Genomic DNA, 18,881 nt, shown 5'->3' on the forward strand with positions numbered 1-18,881 from the left:
AGTGTCACTTTAAAAATGAACATAAAGGGACTTCCCTGGTGGTACAGTGGTTAAGAATCTGCCTGCCAGTGCAGGGGTCACAGGTTTGATTCCTGGCCTGGGAGGATTCCCTAGGATCCCCCAACTAAGCCCATATGCCACCCCTACTGAGCCTGCGCTCTCGAGCGCATGCTCCACAGCAAGAAGCGGTGTGCATTGCAACTAGAGGAGACCTGTGGGTAGCAATGAAGATACAGTGTGGCGAAAAATAAAATTAAATAAAAATGAGCATAAATGTAACCCTACAAATTTCTTGACGAGTAAGGCATTAATGATGTCTCTCAAAAGGCACCAACGAGGACTTCTCTTACTGGACAATTAAGAAGATATGTTTTGATTTCTTCTTGCCTGGCTGTCTCTTCAAATATCATCCAATGGAGCAGTCACCTCCCCAGACACGCTCTTCTCCCTGCCCTCAAACGCTGCTCAAAAAATTTAGCAACCTGGTTTTCTCACCTCGTCTTTAGTGTTACAGACGAATACTCATTTTTTTTTTTCTAGTTTACTATTTGTGAGACATCTTTGGAGCAGGTTCCCTGAGAATAGTCTGGGATCATGTATCATTTATTTGTTGTTTCCACATCCCCCAGCTGAGTAATGTGCCAGTAGTTTAGAAAAATGAATGAGGATCGATGGTTGTGGATGGAGGCCTGGCACTGATTCCTTTTGATGCCCCTGGCTCCTTCCAGCAGACACCTTGTTAGACACAAGTGTCAGTCCCCAGGGGAACACACACATGGGGTAAGTCTTGTAGCTGTTTCTCTACAGCGGCGTGGAACCTGTGAAAATGAACACTTCCCGTCTTACCCGATGCATCTTTAAAGGTAAGTGGTTAAAACACACACCCACATTCTTATCTCTGAAATTATACAGTTGACAACAATAGCTGACTTACGTGTGCCAACTCCCCTACCAAAGGCAGACACAGATTTATAGGTTGTATAGCGTACTTGTGTGGTATGCATGCCTGTGGTCTGTGTCAGCACGATCTTAGCCACCTTTCAAGCTGGAAGGTGAACGTGGAATGTTTCCCGACTACAATTCCTCACCAGAAACCCTGGAGATCAGGTGAGTCGCCAAATGCAGATTTCATCAGATTTTCTCAAGGTAAAAAAGTACATATACCATCTATTAGCTAACAGTCCTGAAGTCTTCCTCAGTTGCACCCCATAATCACAGATACTAATATTTATGCAGCGAAATATGTGAATATTTATGCAGGATGGGATAAGGCAAGATGAAGAGCCTCATGTTAATTCAAGTCAGGTATTGCTACCATCATAAAGAAATTCTTGCCATTTTCAGAGCTTTTTGGATTTGGGGATTAAGGATAAAGAATTGTAGACCTAAGTTAAAAAAAAGAATGAGGAGCTTTAACATTTTTAAAAAATTGCTAATTTTGGCTCTCCAGCTGGAACAGTTTGTTGTCATCGTCGTTGCTGTTCTTCAGTCATTCAATCGTGTCCTACTCTTTGTGACCCCATGGACTGCAGGATGCCAGGCTTCCCTGTCCTTTACCATCTCCCGGAGCTTGTTCAAACTCATGGCCATCGAGTTGGTGATGCCATCCAACCATCTCATTCTCTGTCATCCCTTTCTCCTCCTGACTTCAATCTTTCCCAGCATCAGGGTGTCTTCTAATGAGTCAGCCCTTCGCATCAGGTGGCCAAAGTATTGGAGCTTTAGCTTTAACATCAGTCCTTCCAATGAGTATTCAGGACTGATTTCCTTTAGGATTGACGGGTTTGATCGCCTTGCAGTCCAAGAAACTCTGAAGAGACTTCTCCAACACCATAGTTGAAAAGCATCAATTCTTCTGTGCCCAGCCTTCTTTATGGTTCAACTTTCACCTCCATACATGACTACTGGAAAAAGCATAGCTTTGACTATATGAACCTTTGTCAGCAAAGTAATATCTCTGCTTTTTAATACACTATTTAGGTTGGTTAAAGCTTTTCTTCCAAGGAGCAAGCATAGTTTAATTTCATGGCTATAGTTGCCATGTGCAATGATTTTGGAGCCCAAGAAAATAAAGTCTGTCACTGTTTCCATTGTTTCCTCATCTATTTGCCATGAAGTGATGGGACTGGATCCCATGATCTTTGTTTTTTTGAATGTTGAGTTTTAAACCAGCTTTTTCAGTCTCCTCTTTTACCTTCAAGAGGCTCTTTTGTTCTTCACTTTCTGCCATTAGGGTGGTGTCATCTGCATATCTGAGGTTATTGATATTTCTCCCAGCAATCTTGATTCCAGCTGTGCTTCATCCAGTCTGGCATTTCACATGACGTATTCTGCATATAAGTTAAATAAGCAGGGTGACAATATGCAGCCTTGACATACTCCTTTCGTGATTTAGAACCAGTTCGTTGTTCCATGTCCAGTCCAGTTCTGACTGTTGCTTCTTGATCTGCATACAGGCTTCTCAGGAGGCATGTAAGGTGGTCTGGTATTCCCATCACTGTAACAGTTTTCCACAGTTTGTTGTGATCCACACAGTCAAAGGCTTTAGCATAGCCAATGACGTAGAAGTAGATGTTTTTCTGGAATTCTCTTGGTTTTTCTTTTTTTTTTTTTTCCTTGGTTTTTCTATGATCCAATGGATGTTGGCAATTGGATCTCTGGTTCCTCTGCCTTTTCTAAATCCGGCTTGAACATCTGAAAATTCTCATTTCGTGTGCTGTTGAAACCTAGCTTAGAGAATTTTGGGCATTACTTTGCTAGCTTGTGAGATGAGTGCAATTGTGCGGTAGTTTGAACGTTCTCTGGCATTGCCTTTCTTTGGGATTGGAATGAAAACTGACCTTTTCCAGTCCAGTGACCACTGCTGAGTTTCCAAATTTGCTGGCATATTGAGTCCAGCAGTTTTGCCCAGCACCTCCTGTACAGTGTTAAGAACAGTTTCATATATGTATTTTCTCCATTATTGAGCCCAAATCATACTCTGTCTCCCTGTTCTCACTCAGATCAGTTTGCTTTTCTGTATTCGGCTCTCCCCTCCACAGTCTAAGGGCCTTGTCATATTTTGCGGAGCTTACCATCTTAGTGTTCCAACATTCACCCAGTAGCCAGAATGATCTTTCCACGGAAATAGGGCTCGTCACGTCACTCTCATATTTATCAATAAAACCTTACTTCAGCAACTTTCTGCCGTCTTTAAAATGAAATCTAAAGTCCTTGCCCTGTTGGTGTGGCTGATGAAACCCTGCGTAATCTGGTTTTTTCTTTTTTTCTTTTTTTTCTTTCAACGACTGTATCCTAGCCACACTGGAGTCTTCTCTGTTCCCTTTCATCTCTGCACTTCACCTGTCTGTATCCACTACTTGAATTTTTGCCTTTGTCCCCTCAAAACACATTTGTCCAGTTGATGCCTGATCTTTCAAATCTATATGTTCTGTATCTCGCCATACTTCCAGTTCCTGACATGGATCTTATTTTGTTGTAAAAACTTGCTGAATGTTTGTCTTCGCATTAGTCTGCAAGTTGCTTGAAGATGGGAACGGGATCTTTTATTTATATCTCTCCACATTGGCCGATGCTTGGTGAGTGTTAGCATAGCAGAGAATTATTTCATCTTCACTAATCACAGATTCATTTGGAAAAGTAACAGCAGTGTTTGCTTGCCTCTGTAGATTTTTAATTTTTTAATAAAAATCATGTAGATTTTTATTGGTTTTTTTTTGAGTTATTATGATAGTAATAATAGTTGACAGTATTTGATAGTTTTCAGTGATCAACATAGTGATTCAACACTGATATACATTACACAGTGATCACCATGGTAAGTCTAGTAACTATCTGTTGCCATACAAAATTATTAAAGTATTACTGGTCGTACTCCCCATGCTGTATATTATATCCCCATGGCTTAATTTATAACTGGAAGTTTGTACCTCTTAATTCTCTTCACTTGTTTTGTCCAACCTCCCATACTTCTCCCCTCTGGAGACCAACAGTTTTGTTTTTTTTTTTTCCCCTGTATATTTGAAATTTTTTCTGTTTTGATGGTTCATTTATTTTGTTTTATAGATTCCACATACAAGTGAAGTCATATGTTATTTTTTCTTTATCTGACTTATTTCACTTAGTATAATACCCTTTAGATACATTCATGTTATTGCAAATGACAGAATTTCATTCTTTTTATGGCTGAGTAATATTCCATTGTCTGTATAGGGACTTCCCTCATGCCTCAGTGGTAAAGAATCCACCTGCCAATGCAGGAGATGTGGGTTCAGTCCCTGGCTCAGGAAGATCCCCTGGAGGAGGGCGTGGCAATCCACTCCAGTATTCCTGCCAGGATAATCCCACAGACAGAGGAGCATGGCGGGCTGCAGTCCATGGTGTTGCAAAGAGCTGGACACAACTGAGCGTGCGTGCACGTGCACACACACACACACACACACACACACATCTATATCTCTTATCTTCTTTATCCATACATTGGCTATTGTAAATAATGCTGCAATGAACATAGGGGTGCATATTTCTTTTCCAATTATTTTTTTTTATTCTTTGGATGAATAGCCAGAAATGGGATAGCTGGATTATATGGTAGTTCTAATATTAGTATTTTGAGGAATCTCAATATTTTCCATAGTGGCTGCACCAGATTAAATTCCCACCAGTGGTGTATGAGGTTGACTTATCCCATGGGGGATCATTTTCTGAACTTTTCTTTCTGATATTTTGTTACTAGTTTATAGAAATACAATATACTTATGTATATTGATTTTTGTATCCTGCAACTTTACTGAATCCCTTGATCAGTTTTAAGTTTTTTGGTGGCGTCTTTAAGGTTTTTAAAATATATATACTATTGTAACATCTGCAAACAGTGACAGTTTTGCTTCTTTCTTTCTAATCTGGATAACTTTAATATCTTTTTTGTAGGAGTAGACTTTAATACTTTAATATTAATTAAAGTATTAACTAATTAAAGTATTAATTAATTAATACATAGACTTTAGTACTGCGTTGAATAAAACTGGTGATAGTAGGGATCCTTGTCTTGTTCCTGATCTTGGAGGAAAAGCTCTCAGCTTTTCACCTTTGAGTGGGATGCTGCCTGTGGTCTCTTGTCTGTGGCTTTTATTACCTGAGGTGCCTTCCTCTATGCTCACTTTGTTGTGAGCTTTTAAGCAACTGGATATTGAATTTTGTCAAGTGCTTTTTCTTTAGCTGTTGAGATGATCATCCAGTTTTCTCCTTTATTCTGTAAATGTGGTATATCACGTTGATTGATTTGCAGATATTGAATCACCCTAAAATTCCTGGAATAAATCCCACTTAACCATGGCATGTGGTCCTTTTAGGGTTTCCCTGGTGCTCAGTTGGTAAAGAATCTGCCTGCCAATGCAGGAGACCCAAGTTTGATCCCCAGGTCAGGAAGATCCCCTGGAAAAGGAAATGGCAGCCCACTCCAGTATTCTTCCCTGGAGAATCCCATGGACAGGGGAGCCTAGCAGGCTACAGTCCATAGGGTCGCAGAGAGTTGGACATGACTGAGTGACTGAGCCACTACCATGGTCTTTTTAATGTATATTGTTGAATTAGGCTTGCTAATATTTTGTTGAGATTTTTTGCATCTATGTTAACTACGTACACTGGTCAGTAATTTTCCTCTTTTTTTTTTTTTTTTTGGTAGAGTCTTGGTCTTAAGTTTTGGTCTGTAGTTTTAGTATGGCAATAATGAGTTTGGAAACATTCTTTCCTCTATAAATTTTTGGAATAATATGAATAGAATAGGTATTAACTCTTCTTTAAGTGTTTTATAGAATTCATCTGTGAAGCCATCTGGTCCTGGACTTTGTTGTGAGTTTTTTGATTACTGATTCCATTTCAATACTATTAATCAATTCATCCACATTTTCTATTTCTTCTTGATTGTCTTGGAAGCACGTGTTTCTAGATTTCTTTGAGGTTGTTCAGTTTGTTGGTATATAATTATCTGTACTAATCGCTTACTATTCTTTGTGTTTCTGTGGTGTCGGTTGTAACTTCTTCGTTTCTGACTTTATTTATATGGGCCCTTTCTCTTTTTTTGCTTGATGAGTCTGGCTAAAGGTTAATCAATTTTGTTTATCTTTTCAGAAAACCAGCTCTTAGTTTTATCGATCTTGTCTATTTTCTCTTTAGTCTCTGTTTCATCTGTTTCTGCTCTAATATTTCTTTCTTATGCTGACTTTGGGCTGTGTTTGTTGTTCTTCTAATTTCTTTAGATGGTAAGTTAGGCTGTTTCAGATTTTTCTTGTTTCTTGAGGTAGGCCTGTATCACTATGACTTCCGCCTTAGAACTACATTTCCTGTAGCCTATAGATTTTGGAAAATTGTATTTTATTTTTATTTTTGAGATATTTTCTGATTTCCTCTTTGATTTCTTCATTGACTCATTGGTGTTTTTTTTTTTTAGTAACATGTTATTCGGTCGCCTCATCTTTGTTTTCTCCAGGTTTCTTCTTGTGATTTGATTTCTTGTTTCATACTTGTGTGGTTGGTAAAGATGCTTGATTTCAGTCATCTTAAATTTATTGAGACTTGTTTTATGACAATAATGTGATCTATCCTGGAAAATGTTCCATGACACTTGAAATGTATGTGCTTTTTCTGTTGTTTTTAAAAATGATTTTTATTGGAGTGTAGTTAATAGCATTGTGTTTCAGGTGTACAGCAAAGTGATTCAGTTACACATATACATGTATCTATTGTTTTCCAAAGTCTTTTCCTATTTAGATTATTACAGAATACTGAGCAGAGTTCCAGGCCGCTGTATAATAATAGGTCCTTGTTGGTTATCTATTTTAATACAGCAGTGTGTAATTTTCAGTTTTACCTCCATAAAAAAGTTCTGAACCTATATATATAACATGTCATTATATATTAAATATGACACACATATGTATATATATTTAATCATTTTAAAATGACCTCATGGTTTGGGACATATGCTTGTAACAAATACATTTACAGATAAAAGAAAAATATAGCAGTGTGTACATGCAAATCCCAGACTCCCAATCTATAGGTTCACCCCTGGGAACCATTAAGTTCTTTCTCTAATAAGTTAATAAATACATTAATTAGCATTTTTAAAAAAGATTCCACATAGAGGTGATATTATATGATACTTGTCTTTCTCTTTCTGAGTTTGTTTGATAATCTCCAGTACCATCTAGTTCAGTTCAGTCGCTGAGTCGTGTCCGACTCTTTGCGACCCCACGAATTGCAGCACGCCAGGCCTCCCTGTCCATCACCAGCTCCCGGAGTTCACTCAAACTCATGTCCATTGAGTCAGTGATGCCATCCAGCCAGCTCATCCTCTGTCCTCCCCTTCTCCTCCTGCCCCCAATCCCTTTCAGCATCAGGGTCTTTTCCAGTGAGTCAACTCTTCACATGAGGTAGCCAAAGTATTGGAGTTTCAGCTTTAGCATCAGTCCTTCCAATGAACACCCAGGACTGATCTCCTTTAGAATGGACTGGTTGGATCTCCTTGCAGTCCAAGGGACTCTCAAGAGTCTTCTCCAACACCACAGTTCAAAAGCATCAATTCTTTGGTGCTCAGCTTTCTTCACAGTCCAACTCTCACATCCATACATGACCACTGGAAAAACCATAGCCTTGACTAGATGGACCTTTGTTGGCAAAGTAATATCTCTGCTTTTCAATATGCCATATTGTCCACCCTGCTTATTTAACTTCTATGCAGAGTACATCATGAGAAACGCTGGGCTGGAAGAAGCACAAGCTGGAATCAAGATTTCTGGGAGAAATATCAATAACCTCAGACATGCAGATGACACCACAATATGGCAGAAAGTGAAGAGGAACTAAAAAGCCTCTTGATGAAAGTGAAAGAGGAGAGTGAAAAAGTTGGCTTAAAGCTCAACATTCAGAAAACTAATATCATGGCATCTGGTCCTATCAGTTCATGGCAAATAGATGGAGAAATAGTGGAAACAGTGTCAGACTTTATTTTTCTGGGCTCCAAAATCACTGCAGATGGTGATTGCAGCCATGAAATTAAAAGACACTTGCTCCTTGGAAGGAAAGTTGTGACCAACCTAGATAGCATATTGAAAAGCAGAGATATTACTTTGCCAGTACCATCCATGTTGCTGTAAATAACATTATTTTTTCTGTAAATGTTGCTATAAATAGCATTGTTTTTCTTTTTAATGGCTGAGTCATATTCCATTGTGTATATACACAACATCTTCGTTATCCATTCATCTATCGATAGCCATTTAGATTGCTTTCCTATCTTGGCTAATGTAAACAGTGCTGGAGTGAAACTTGGAGTGCATTTATATTTGTGAATTACTGTTTTCTGTGGATATATGCCCAGGAGTGGGAGTGCTAGATCATATGCTAGCTCAATTCTTAGTTTTTAAGGAAACTTTATACTGTTCTCCATAGTGGCTATACCAATTTACATCGTCACTAAGAGTGTAGGAAGAGGGTTCTCTTTCTTCCGCAACCTCCCCAGCATTTATTCTTGGTGGGCTTTTTGATGATGGCCACTCTGACTAGTGGAAGGTGACACCTTGTTTAGAGTTTCAGATGGTTGATAATGAGCCATGTGGAGCATCTTGTGCTTTAAAATAAGCGTGTGTTAAACTGGCCTCTTCAGGTTGGCTTCCTTATGGTCTGACCTGTTTTGAATTATTGATTTCAATTACCTACCTACTCCAGGACATTTCTTGAGGAGAGAAATGGCCTCATTTCTTGAGGCCTTGTGTATATGCTGCTGCTGCTGCTGCTAAGTCGCTTTAGTCGTGTCCGACTCTGTGCGATCCCATAGATGGTAGCCCACCAGGCTCCCCTGTCCCTGGGATTCTCCAGGCAAGAACACTGGAGTGGGTTGCCATTTCCTTCTCCAATGCATGAAAGTGAAAAGTGAAAGTGAAGTCGCTCAGTCGTGCCCAACTCTTAGTGCCCATAAGCCGCGATTTTAAAGTTGTTGTTATGGAAAATGTCCACAAGGCGGCAGCACTTTTTATTATTGATTTATTTAGTTTTGGCTGTGCCCGGTCTTTTTCATTGCATTGGCTTTTCTCTAGTTGCAGAGAGCGGGGACTACTCTCGTTTGTGGTGCTTGGATTTCTCACTGTGGTGGTTTCTCTTGTTGCAGTGCACAGGCTCTAGAGTGCAGGCTTGGTATCTCTGGCGCTCGGGTCCAGTTGCTCCACGACATGTGGTATATTCCCAGACCAGGGATTGTACTCGTGTCCCCTGCATTGGCGGGCAGATTCCTATCTACTGTACCCCCAGGGAAATTCTTGGCAGCACTTCCTGATGCTCCAGTCGGGTTCCTTGGGCAAACAGAACTCTAGAGAAAGTCATGTTCCTGACTTGTAGATTATAGAGTACGCTGTGCCAGGGATCCTGTCTCATGACTTCTTCCCCCGCTACCCTCCACCACCCAGACAGATCCTAAGCCCTGTCAGAACTGTGATGCTGAGGGTTCTGTCCTCGTTAGGTGGGGGGACTCTGAGGAAGGAGATAGCTGGTGGGAGCCCCAGCACCGGGAGACTTGGAGACCAGCTGATTTTTTAGAGCTCTTCTGGCCCAGAGGGTCCACTGTTCTTTGGGTGTACTAGGTTTGGTTGAGCTGTAGGAGGGCCTGCCTGGATCTGGAGAAGGGGTTCCCATCCACAGGGCTTCCCTGGTGGCTAAGATGGTAAAGAATCTGCCTGCAGTGCTGGAGACCCGGGTTCGATCCCTGGGTTTGGAAGATCCCCTGGAGGAGGGCATGGCAACCCACTCCAGTATTCTTGCCTGGAAAATCCCATGGACAGAGGAGCCTGGCGGGCTACAGTCCATGGGGTGGCAAAGAGTCAGACACGACTGAGCACCTAACACTTTCACTTTCCAAAGGGGACAGGCATGCCAGGTTTAAGGGGGCTCATTTGCTGGCACATCCCTCCCCAGGCCCCTCAGCCCCACCCCAGTCCAGCCTTGGGACCCAAGGCAGCTCAGGCATCAGGGATGTGACACCAGGCCAGGTACTTGAGGCCTGAGGGGAATATTGATGGCATTTAAAAAATCTTTTTAATGTCTACTGGAATATAGTTGATTTATAATCTTGTGTTTGAGTGTACAGCAACTTGATTCAGTGATACATAGACCTATATCTATTCTTCTTTGGATTGTTTTCCTGTTTAGGTTATTACAGTGTTCTGTCGAGTTCCGTGTACTACACAGTAGGTCCTCGTTGATTGACTTGTTTATACATATTAATGGATATATGTTCATCCCAGCCTCCTCATTTATCCCTCCCTCTGCTCCACCTTTTCTGTTTGGTAACACTAAGTTTGTTTTCTAAGGTGTGGGTCACTGTTTTCCTTTGCAAATGAGTTCATTTGCATTGATTTTTAGATGTTACCCATAAGTGATCTTGTAGGCTATTTGTCATTCTCTGACTTCCTTCACTTAGTACGGTCATCTCTAGATCCATCTATGCTGCTGGCAGTGGCCTTATTTCTTCCTTTTTTTTAATGGCTGAGTCATATTCCATTGTAACTGTACCTCATCTTCTTTGTCATCCATCTGTCCATGGACATACTGGCTGCTTCCCCGTCGTGGCTATTGTAAATAGTGCTGCAGTGAATGTTGGCACGCAAGCATCTTTTCCAGTTTTTTTCTGCCTTTAGGCCCAAGGGTGGAATGACTAGATCGTGTGGTAGCTCTGTTTTTACTTTTTTAAGGAACCTCCATACTGTTCTCCATTGTGACTATTACCAATTCACACTCCAAAAAAACAGAATGGGAAGGTTCCCTTGCTCCATGTGCTCTCTGGCATTTACTGTTTGTAGACTTTATGATGATGGCCATTGTGACTGGTAAGGGTGATACCTCATTGTGGTTTTGATTTGCAGTTCTCTAATGATGAGCCACGTAGAGCATCTTTCCGTGTGCTTTAAAAAAAAAAAAAAAAGGTATGTCAAATTGACCTCTTGAAATTGGCTTCTTGAAGGTCTGCCTTGTGAATTCTTTTTCAATTATCTACTTCAGGACATTACTTGAGGGCAGGTGTCCTTTACCTCTGCGAATAGTGAATTTGAAGTGTCCTAAGTCCTGGTTTTCAATTTGTTGTTTCAGGAGAAGTCCATAAGACGGCAGCCCTTTCTCTGGCCCCACTTGGGTTCCTCAGGCAACCAGAGCCCCAGAGAAAATCTGTTCCAGAGTTGTCTCATGACTTCTTCCCCCTTAACCTGCACTCCCCACAGAAATCCCAAGCCCTCCCCTAACTGTGATGCTGAGTGTGCTGTGGTACTTAGGTGGGAGGACTGCCAGGAAGGAGGCTGCTGGTGGGAAGCCCACCACTGGGGTTGTTGGAGGACAGGGGACTTCTTTAAGATCCCAGCCCAAAGGGTCAGCATCGTTTGAGAGCTCTGGGTTTGCTTGAGTGGTAGGAGGGCGCATCTGGATATGGAGATCAGGGTCCCATCCACAGGGACCAGGCACTTCAGGTTTAAGGGGGCTTATTTACTGGCACATCCTCCCCAGCTCCAACCCAGTCCAGCCTTGGGACTCAGGGTGGCTCAGGCTCCAAGGATGTGACTCCAGGCCAGGGGTCCAAGGCCTGTGTCGTTGGCATTTATCTTTTTAATTTTTGTTTCATATTGGAGTAACATGGACACACAATGTTGTGTTTCTTTTCAGTTTACATCAACCTGGTTCAGTTACACATATGCATGTATCAATTCTTCTTCAGATTCTTTGCCCATACATCTTACTGCAGTGTGTTGCGTGGAGTTCCGTCTGCTATACAGTAGGTCCTGGTTGATTTTCTAGTTGAAATATATTACTGTGTATACGTTCATTTAAGTCTCCTAATTTATGCTTTCCTGCCACCGCATCTTGCCCCTTTGGCAACCGTTCGTTTTTTATGTCTGTGATTCTGTTTCTGTTTTGCAAATGAGTGCATGTGTATCAATTTTGAGGTTGCAGGCATCAGGGATACCATGGCCATTTTGTCAATCTCGGTCTGACTTCCTTCACTAAGGATGATTATACCCAGATCTACCCAAGTTGCTGGAATAGGCATCGTTTTCATTCAGTTTTGTTCCTGAGGAATATTCCCCTGTATACATGTCCCGCCTCTTCTTTATCTGTTCATCTCCGGATGGAGATTCTCATGCTTCCACCCCTTGGCTTTTCCCAGCAGTGCCGCAGTGAACATTTACGTGCGTGTGCCAGTTCCAGCTGTGGGTTTTGTTTCCATATGGGCCTAGGAGTGGTCATGTGGTACTTCTTTGGCTAGTTTATTAAGGAACCTCCATACTGTTCTCCATCGTGGCTGTTATCAATTTTCATTCCCAAAACGAGTGCATAGGAGGGTTCCCTTTTCTCCATGCTTTCTCTGGCATTTATTATTTGTAGATTTTTGATGTTGGTCATCCTGACTAGTGGCAGATGATACCTCGTTGTAGTTTTGATTTCAGTTCTGTAATAATGAGCCATGTGGAGCATCTTTTCATGTGCTTAAAAAAAAAAAAAAAGCTGTGTTAAATTTACTTCTTGAAATTGCCATGGTGAAAGTCCTCCATGTTTTGAATTCTTTTTCGATTACCTACCCCAGGACATTTCTTGAGAGCAGGTGTGCTTTACAGCCCCATAAACCTAGTAAATATGAAGTGCCAGAAACACTGGGTTTAAAATTGTTAATACAGGAAATGCCCACAAGGCGGCAGCACTTCTCCATGCCCCACCCCGGTTCTTCTGGCAACCAGAGCCCTGGAGAAAAGTGTTCCTGGCTTGCAGATTAGAGAGGAGTGTGCCAGGGCTCAGGTCCCATATGTCTTCCCCCTTACCCTGCACCCCCCAGACACCGGAATCACCGGCGTGGGCTGCGTGCACCTTCCTTTTAGGGCTGAGTCGCTACTGCTGCAGACACACTGAGGGCAGGGCTGATGCCCAGGCTGGCTGGTTGCGTGGGTTGGCCAGGACTGTTTATGGCACGTCCTGGGTATGAAACTGGTCTCTGGGACAACCGGCTGTGAGGCTTGATCACGACTCTTGTGAGAGTGCGGTTGTGCGGAGTTCCCCTTATGGGAGCTGGGTTGCAGGGGCACCTGGGCGCTGAGGTGGCCCACCAGGGAGGGGTGGATCTCCTTGGGAGGGACTGACCCCAGCGGGGCGGGGCACAGTGTTAGCGCGGTAGATGGGGCTGCAGAAATGCCGCACAGCGGCGCTGGGCCAGCTAGGTAAAAAGAGGGTTCAAGAAAATAGCCCCTGTCAGCGCTTCTGTCCCTGGAGGTGATACCAGAGGCTTGCCTCTCTGGTACTCGTCCTAAACGTGGTCCCTGAATTTCCTTCCCGTGTGACAGGGGCACTTTCCAAGCTGCTGCCTGTGTTCTGGGACTTGGAATAAGTGAGTTTGTGTGTGAATCCTTACAGAGCGGAGTGTCAGTTGTCTACGTTCCCCCAGCTCTCCTCGCCGTGAGTACCGCTGGTTTTCAAGGCCGTTCTAAGGGCTCACCTTGCTGGTGCAGGACCCCTGGGCTGGGCCACCCGACGTGGGGCCCGTCCGCCCGCTCCTGGGCTGGGGGCTTCCCGGTCGTGACGTCCCTCCTGCCCCGGGTCCCACACCAGGGGTGTGGGTTCTGACTGCACCGTGCCCGTGCCCCTCCTACCTGTTTGGACGTGACGTTTTCTTTATAGACTTACTTGCAGAAAGCCTGTTCTCCCAGCCTTCAGGTCATTCTCAGAAACAGTTGCTCTGTATCTGTTTGTGGTTTTGGTGTCTCCAGGGTAGGAGATGAACTCAAGTTCTTCCTACTCTGCCATTTTATCCAGACCAAACATGACCTCTGTAGATTTTACACGTCTACAGAAAGTCATGAATCATTACATAAACTGTGTTCATACTCTGTCTGGTTTGGGATATTTGAATATAAAAATCTTGTATGTCTAAATCATGTGTTACAATTCGGAAAGCACTTTTATTGGGGCCTACAAAGTACAGATAAGGTAGCAGTTCCCATTAGCATCTGTCTCTTAGTAAAGGAAATGCTAATCCCTTACCATAAACTAGCTTGTTTTACATTTGATATGTGGGAAAATCCTTTTTGGCCTCTACTCTCTGGGTAACTACATTTCTCTGTTTGGTCAATATATATACTTGTGTATTTAAAACAGGTCTGTAGAAAATGTGGTCGATCTTGGTATGAATGTGTATTACACAAACGGATATCCCAGTGGCCATTTCTTAACTCAGTGTGCATTATTCCTGTTAGTACTACGTTGTAGAGATCTTTGTGTGCTGGTGCCTGTTGACCTGTTTTCTTTTTAATTGCTCCACAGCATTCCTTCATATGGGCAGGTTGTAATTTGTTTAGCTGTTCTTCTACCGAAAGGCATTTTGGTTCCGTCTGTGGCAAAGGGAACATGCTCACAGGCTACTTGAGTGCCTTGGTGGGGAGGATCAGTGAGTGGTGGAGACCGAGTGTCTGGTCTCAGAGCGGAATCTGCACAGTAGAGCTTTCTGTGACGATGCAAGTGTTCTTTCTGTATATCTCCATCTCTGAGTGGCATCATGTCTGTGTGTCCAGTACGATTGGGAGCCACTAAGCATGTGAGCCTCCAGAGCACTCCAGATGCACGAATGTATTTAAGTGGGAACGTGGGACCTGAAGCTTCTGTGTTGCAGGATAAGCTTTATGCCATTGTGTAAGCTTAGTATAACATTTGGTGGCCAGGGCATCCCAAAACCCTGAGAGAGAGAGGATTGTGAGTCTTCATATCTGTGTCCCCTGCACGAGCACTGCCTGGCAAATAGTTGGTGTTGGGCTCAAATAGTCAGCGTTCATGGGCTCAGAGTCACGGAGGCGGTGTTAGAAGTTGTACTTTAGACTCTAGTTAGGATGTATGTCTGTTCTCATATGTTTCTGATCTTCTGTTCCTTATTTGAATATGTTTTGAATCAGGCTTTTTAGCTTTACCTGCTTAATCTTTATCCCATAATAATTATGCAATATCATGCTGCTAACTGGCATGTGGGGAGACCTAGTGTCTGCTGATACCTTCCTTTTATCTTATTTGTCAATAAGGATAGGATCTAAAATATAAAATTTACTTGAATTTACATTTAAATTAAAGGCAAGAAGAGGGGCATTAATTTGGGTACAGACATTGGACTATCTTTATGCATTTTTGTTAATCCATACCATAGATACTTATCTAGTGTTTTTTGTGCTTTTCTGGGAAATTACAGCTTTTAGTAGTTAAAAATAGCTCTTTTTTCCTCCCATCAAGCTTTTTTTTTATTATAATTAACTTATGAAATCCCCCTGAATTATTGAAATGTGTCTGTAATACACATTTGGGATTTGGGAGAAGGAATGAAGAATTATTTGATTGAAGCTGTGATTACTTGGATCCTGAAACAGAAACTATTTAGCTGTTAAGCATTCTTCCTTTTGCATCTTCTATGGGCATAGACAAGGCTGTTTTGTGGTAGGAACTGTATTCTACACATTTATCAAAATATAGCCCTATAGAGATAATCCTGGATTGGTTTATGATAAAATGAGATAAATGTGTAGTACAATGAAGCTTAATTTATTTTGTCAAACTGAATGCTCTCTAAACATCAGGTTTATAAAAGCCTAATAAGACAAAAGCCTAGGACTAGAAGACAGTTACTTTTCAAAGTTTTTTTTTTCCCCTTTCTTTCAGTGATGTCCCAATGCCTTTTCTGAGATGTCAGACTTCACTTAGTTAAGGATAAGAGTTACTTCGTGTCCTGAAGACATCTTTTGTGAATTGTGGGTTGTGTGGTCAGATGTGGGGTCTGTCTTTAAGATGTGAGTTCACAAGGTTTTGTTACTAGCTGTTTTCTCTGTGCTACCTGAGTGATGAAGCAGTTTTCTGAGTTTTTCTCAGTGTTGGTCAGCTAAGTGACAATGAAGTATCCTTTACTGAAGCACTTTGAAAGTTGGAAGGATATGTGCGTGCATTTATCTAGTTTTAATTTAGCTCTTTCGTACCTGGCAAGTCCTAGATGCTGGAGGTCCTGTTTTCAACCCAGAGTTTGCTAATAATAAGCAAGATAGATAATTAAAGTCTAGTAAATGAAGGACTCTTAGAGAAAGTAGGGAAGGGGTCAAGGGTGGTACCCATGAGGAGCCATGAGTCTGACTTTACTATGTAGGAGGGAGGGGCGTGTAGAGCACCTGAGAATGAGCGGGGCAGCCTTGGAAAGTGGAAGCAGCTCGTCTGGCTCAGAAATGGCAGAAGACAAATCTGGAGGTGTACACAGGGCCTTGATAGTAAAGGTCTGAGAGCAAATCACATTTTTGGACTTACTGCCTGCCGTCTGGGAATTTGTATTCAAGGAGAGTGGATGAAGCAGATTCTGCCAATAAGAAAGGTAGGAAATGCTGTGAGCGAAGTTCATATCAAATATTTCTCAGAAGGAAAAATGTGCTCTCTGAATTTGACAGGTCAGATGGATTTCAGCATAGGTGTCATGGTGAGCCCAGGATTTGTGTGTCTGTAGGGGACAGAGAAACATGTAGATGTTAGACTTGTGGAATTACCTTCAGTGGGGGGAAAAAGGGAGACAAGGACTAGAGCTGACATATTTACTTAGAGTGAGTTGTATTTTCACCCGGCAAAGCTTTGATGAGGTTTGATGAACCAGCAAAGCCTCTCATTCTGGGCTGAGGACATCTGGATCATGACTGTAGGTGACCAGAGACCATTGTTGCTCAACTGCGGGAGGTTTTCTCAAACTTGGAAACATGTCATAATGTCTGGAGATGCTTTTGGTCTTTATGCTGGGGGAGAGGGTCGTGCTGCTGAATATCTTAACATGCATAGGCTGTACCCCTGAAGTGAAGAATTAGATGGCTCCAAATGTCAGGAGTGTCAAGGTTGAGAAGCCCCGCCTTTGAGGTTTCTGCTGTGTGTGGATGTGCTTGTGCGAGGTGGCATTTAGAAGCATCTTAGATCACAGAGGAGGAGTGTGTATGTCTTCATCCACAGCCTCACTTTGTACTCTGTGGAAATAACAATACTGGGTCATAGGTGAAATGTGTGAACAAGTAAAAGATTGCTTAAAAAAAAAATCACAGTCCTCCCACTACTGCTTTTATGCATGTTACCTGGGTCAGCTTCTAATGGCTTCCTTTCTTGAATACCAAGCATATCTATTGGCAAGGTTTTCCATATACCTTTCTTAAGTTAATCAGTGGCTTAATATTTAAGGAACATGTCAGGTTCCTTGAAATAACACAGGTAAGAGCAAAAGAGCTAAAGATGAAATACATCAAAATCTCTTCTTGTTTTGATGTTCTTGTGACCGTTTCCATTTTCCAGAGGACACATATCCTGGGGAAGATGTTTCTTAAACATCTTCTGTCTGTAATGTCAGTGTAGAAACACACTTTTCTTTAGAAAAGCCTTAACTGTTTGTAAAAGCAATCAAAATAAATCAAGAAAGGAGACACCAGCTATAGAGAAGTGAGCCTCTTAATCTTATATGAAGGTGGGCTTAACTAAATAATTATGTATTAAAGAAAACAGAGTACGTATTTAGAGTAATATTTATTTGGAACAAGGGCAAGAAACCAAAAACATCCATCTATTTTACACAACAGAGAGAGAAAGACAGTGCATCAGCTTTCCTTAGCTACTTAGCCACCTCGCCACACTGTCCCCCAAAGAGAACGTATAGGAAGTACTAGCCACTCCCATAAAACGGGAGCATCATTGTCTTTTTAAAATTTCCTTTCCTGCATAAAACCAGAAATTTGTTACAGCTCGGCAGCTTGAAGATAGGGATATTTTGTGTTTTCCTAAGTCAGGAAGGCATGGGGCTTTTTAAAGAATTTCATTTTAAAAATAGAAGTGACAAGATAACTTTCTCATTTAAAATATATTATGGTACTTGGTAACAGGAAAAAAAAAATGTATTCCTCCTACAAACTTATTTTCCTGCATAGACAAGACTCAGTTAAGTGGGCAGATGTTCTCAAGAGTTATTTTAATAGAATCCTATTTCTGAGTCCTTTGTCTCAGCTTACAGCCCTGCTCCGTGTGCACTCCGGGCTGACACTCGCAGGCTGTTAATCACTCTCTTCTCTGTTAGGTCAATCCCCCGCTTGGTTTTCACCTTCACTGTGCATTCCTTCCTCAATCCTTAACTCCTAAAGGAATGTGAAACTTGTATTTTGGCTACCCGGGCGGCTCTTACTATGTCTCTCTCTTCTGAAAGAACATCGGGGATTAAGTGTTTCACAAAAACCTTTATCCTGGATACAGTATGTGCTTATGGAAGCCCCTCCCTCCTTGCGTTCTATCAACTATGAACAGAGTTTCTTTTTTACAAGTAGCAGTGCTTTACAGTCCAGGACAGCTTTGCTAGTTTTAGGAGTCAGTGGTGAATCTGTCTTTAGAAATATGCTCTGTGTTTTCTAATTAAATGACAGGATTGTGGTAAGTGATTTCATAAGGCATCAATATATGCTTATTTATTAAAATACACTTCAATCTTTAAACAAAACTAAGCAATTCAGTTAGGAATTGGCCTATTTGTCTGTGATGAATGCCTGAATCCATCATCTTTCCCCAAGATCCGTTTCTAGATTTCTCATCAGCATTGTCTTGGATCCCCATGGTCCAGTGAGGAGATACCAGCACTTCTCTGCTCTGAAGGTGAGATAATTGGATTTCATCCATTTCCTCGGCAGGGAGTTTATGCCCAGACTTCTCACCTCACTCCACCTCAGCTGGTCTTTTCTCTCATCTTCTGGGGACACAGGTTTCCTGGCTGAGGGCACTACCTTGGTCACAAGCTTCCCAGAGCTTCCTAGAGCTGAGAGAACCAAGTGTTCACC

General features: G+C 42.0%; 1 protein-coding gene across 11 annotated transcripts in view; it reads left to right on the forward strand.

The window, feature by feature from the left end:
- Window positions 1-18,881, forward strand: part of TAFA4 (TAFA chemokine like family member 4) — a 180,068-nt gene that overhangs the window by 149,698 nt on the left and 11,489 nt on the right. The window contains exon 5 of one of the 11 annotated variants that reach the window (XM_044933697.2): window positions 18,618-18,699. The exons of 9 other annotated variants lie outside the window; for them this stretch is intronic. In XM_044933697.2, coding sequence (XP_044789632.1) covers window positions 18,618-18,670 — 53 coding nt within the window. In that variant the 3' untranslated portion in view covers window positions 18,671-18,699. Of the gene's footprint in view, window positions 1-728; window positions 864-18,617; window positions 18,700-18,881 lie in introns of all 11 variants that reach the window. One more of the 11 variants, XR_006547304.2, reaches the window with a different exon arrangement.

This window comes from Bubalus bubalis, chromosome 21, assembly GCF_019923935.1.
Source record: "Bubalus bubalis isolate 160015118507 breed Murrah chromosome 21, NDDB_SH_1, whole genome shotgun sequence".
In the NCBI taxonomy this organism is placed as follows: domain Eukaryota; kingdom Metazoa; phylum Chordata; class Mammalia; order Artiodactyla; family Bovidae; genus Bubalus; species Bubalus bubalis.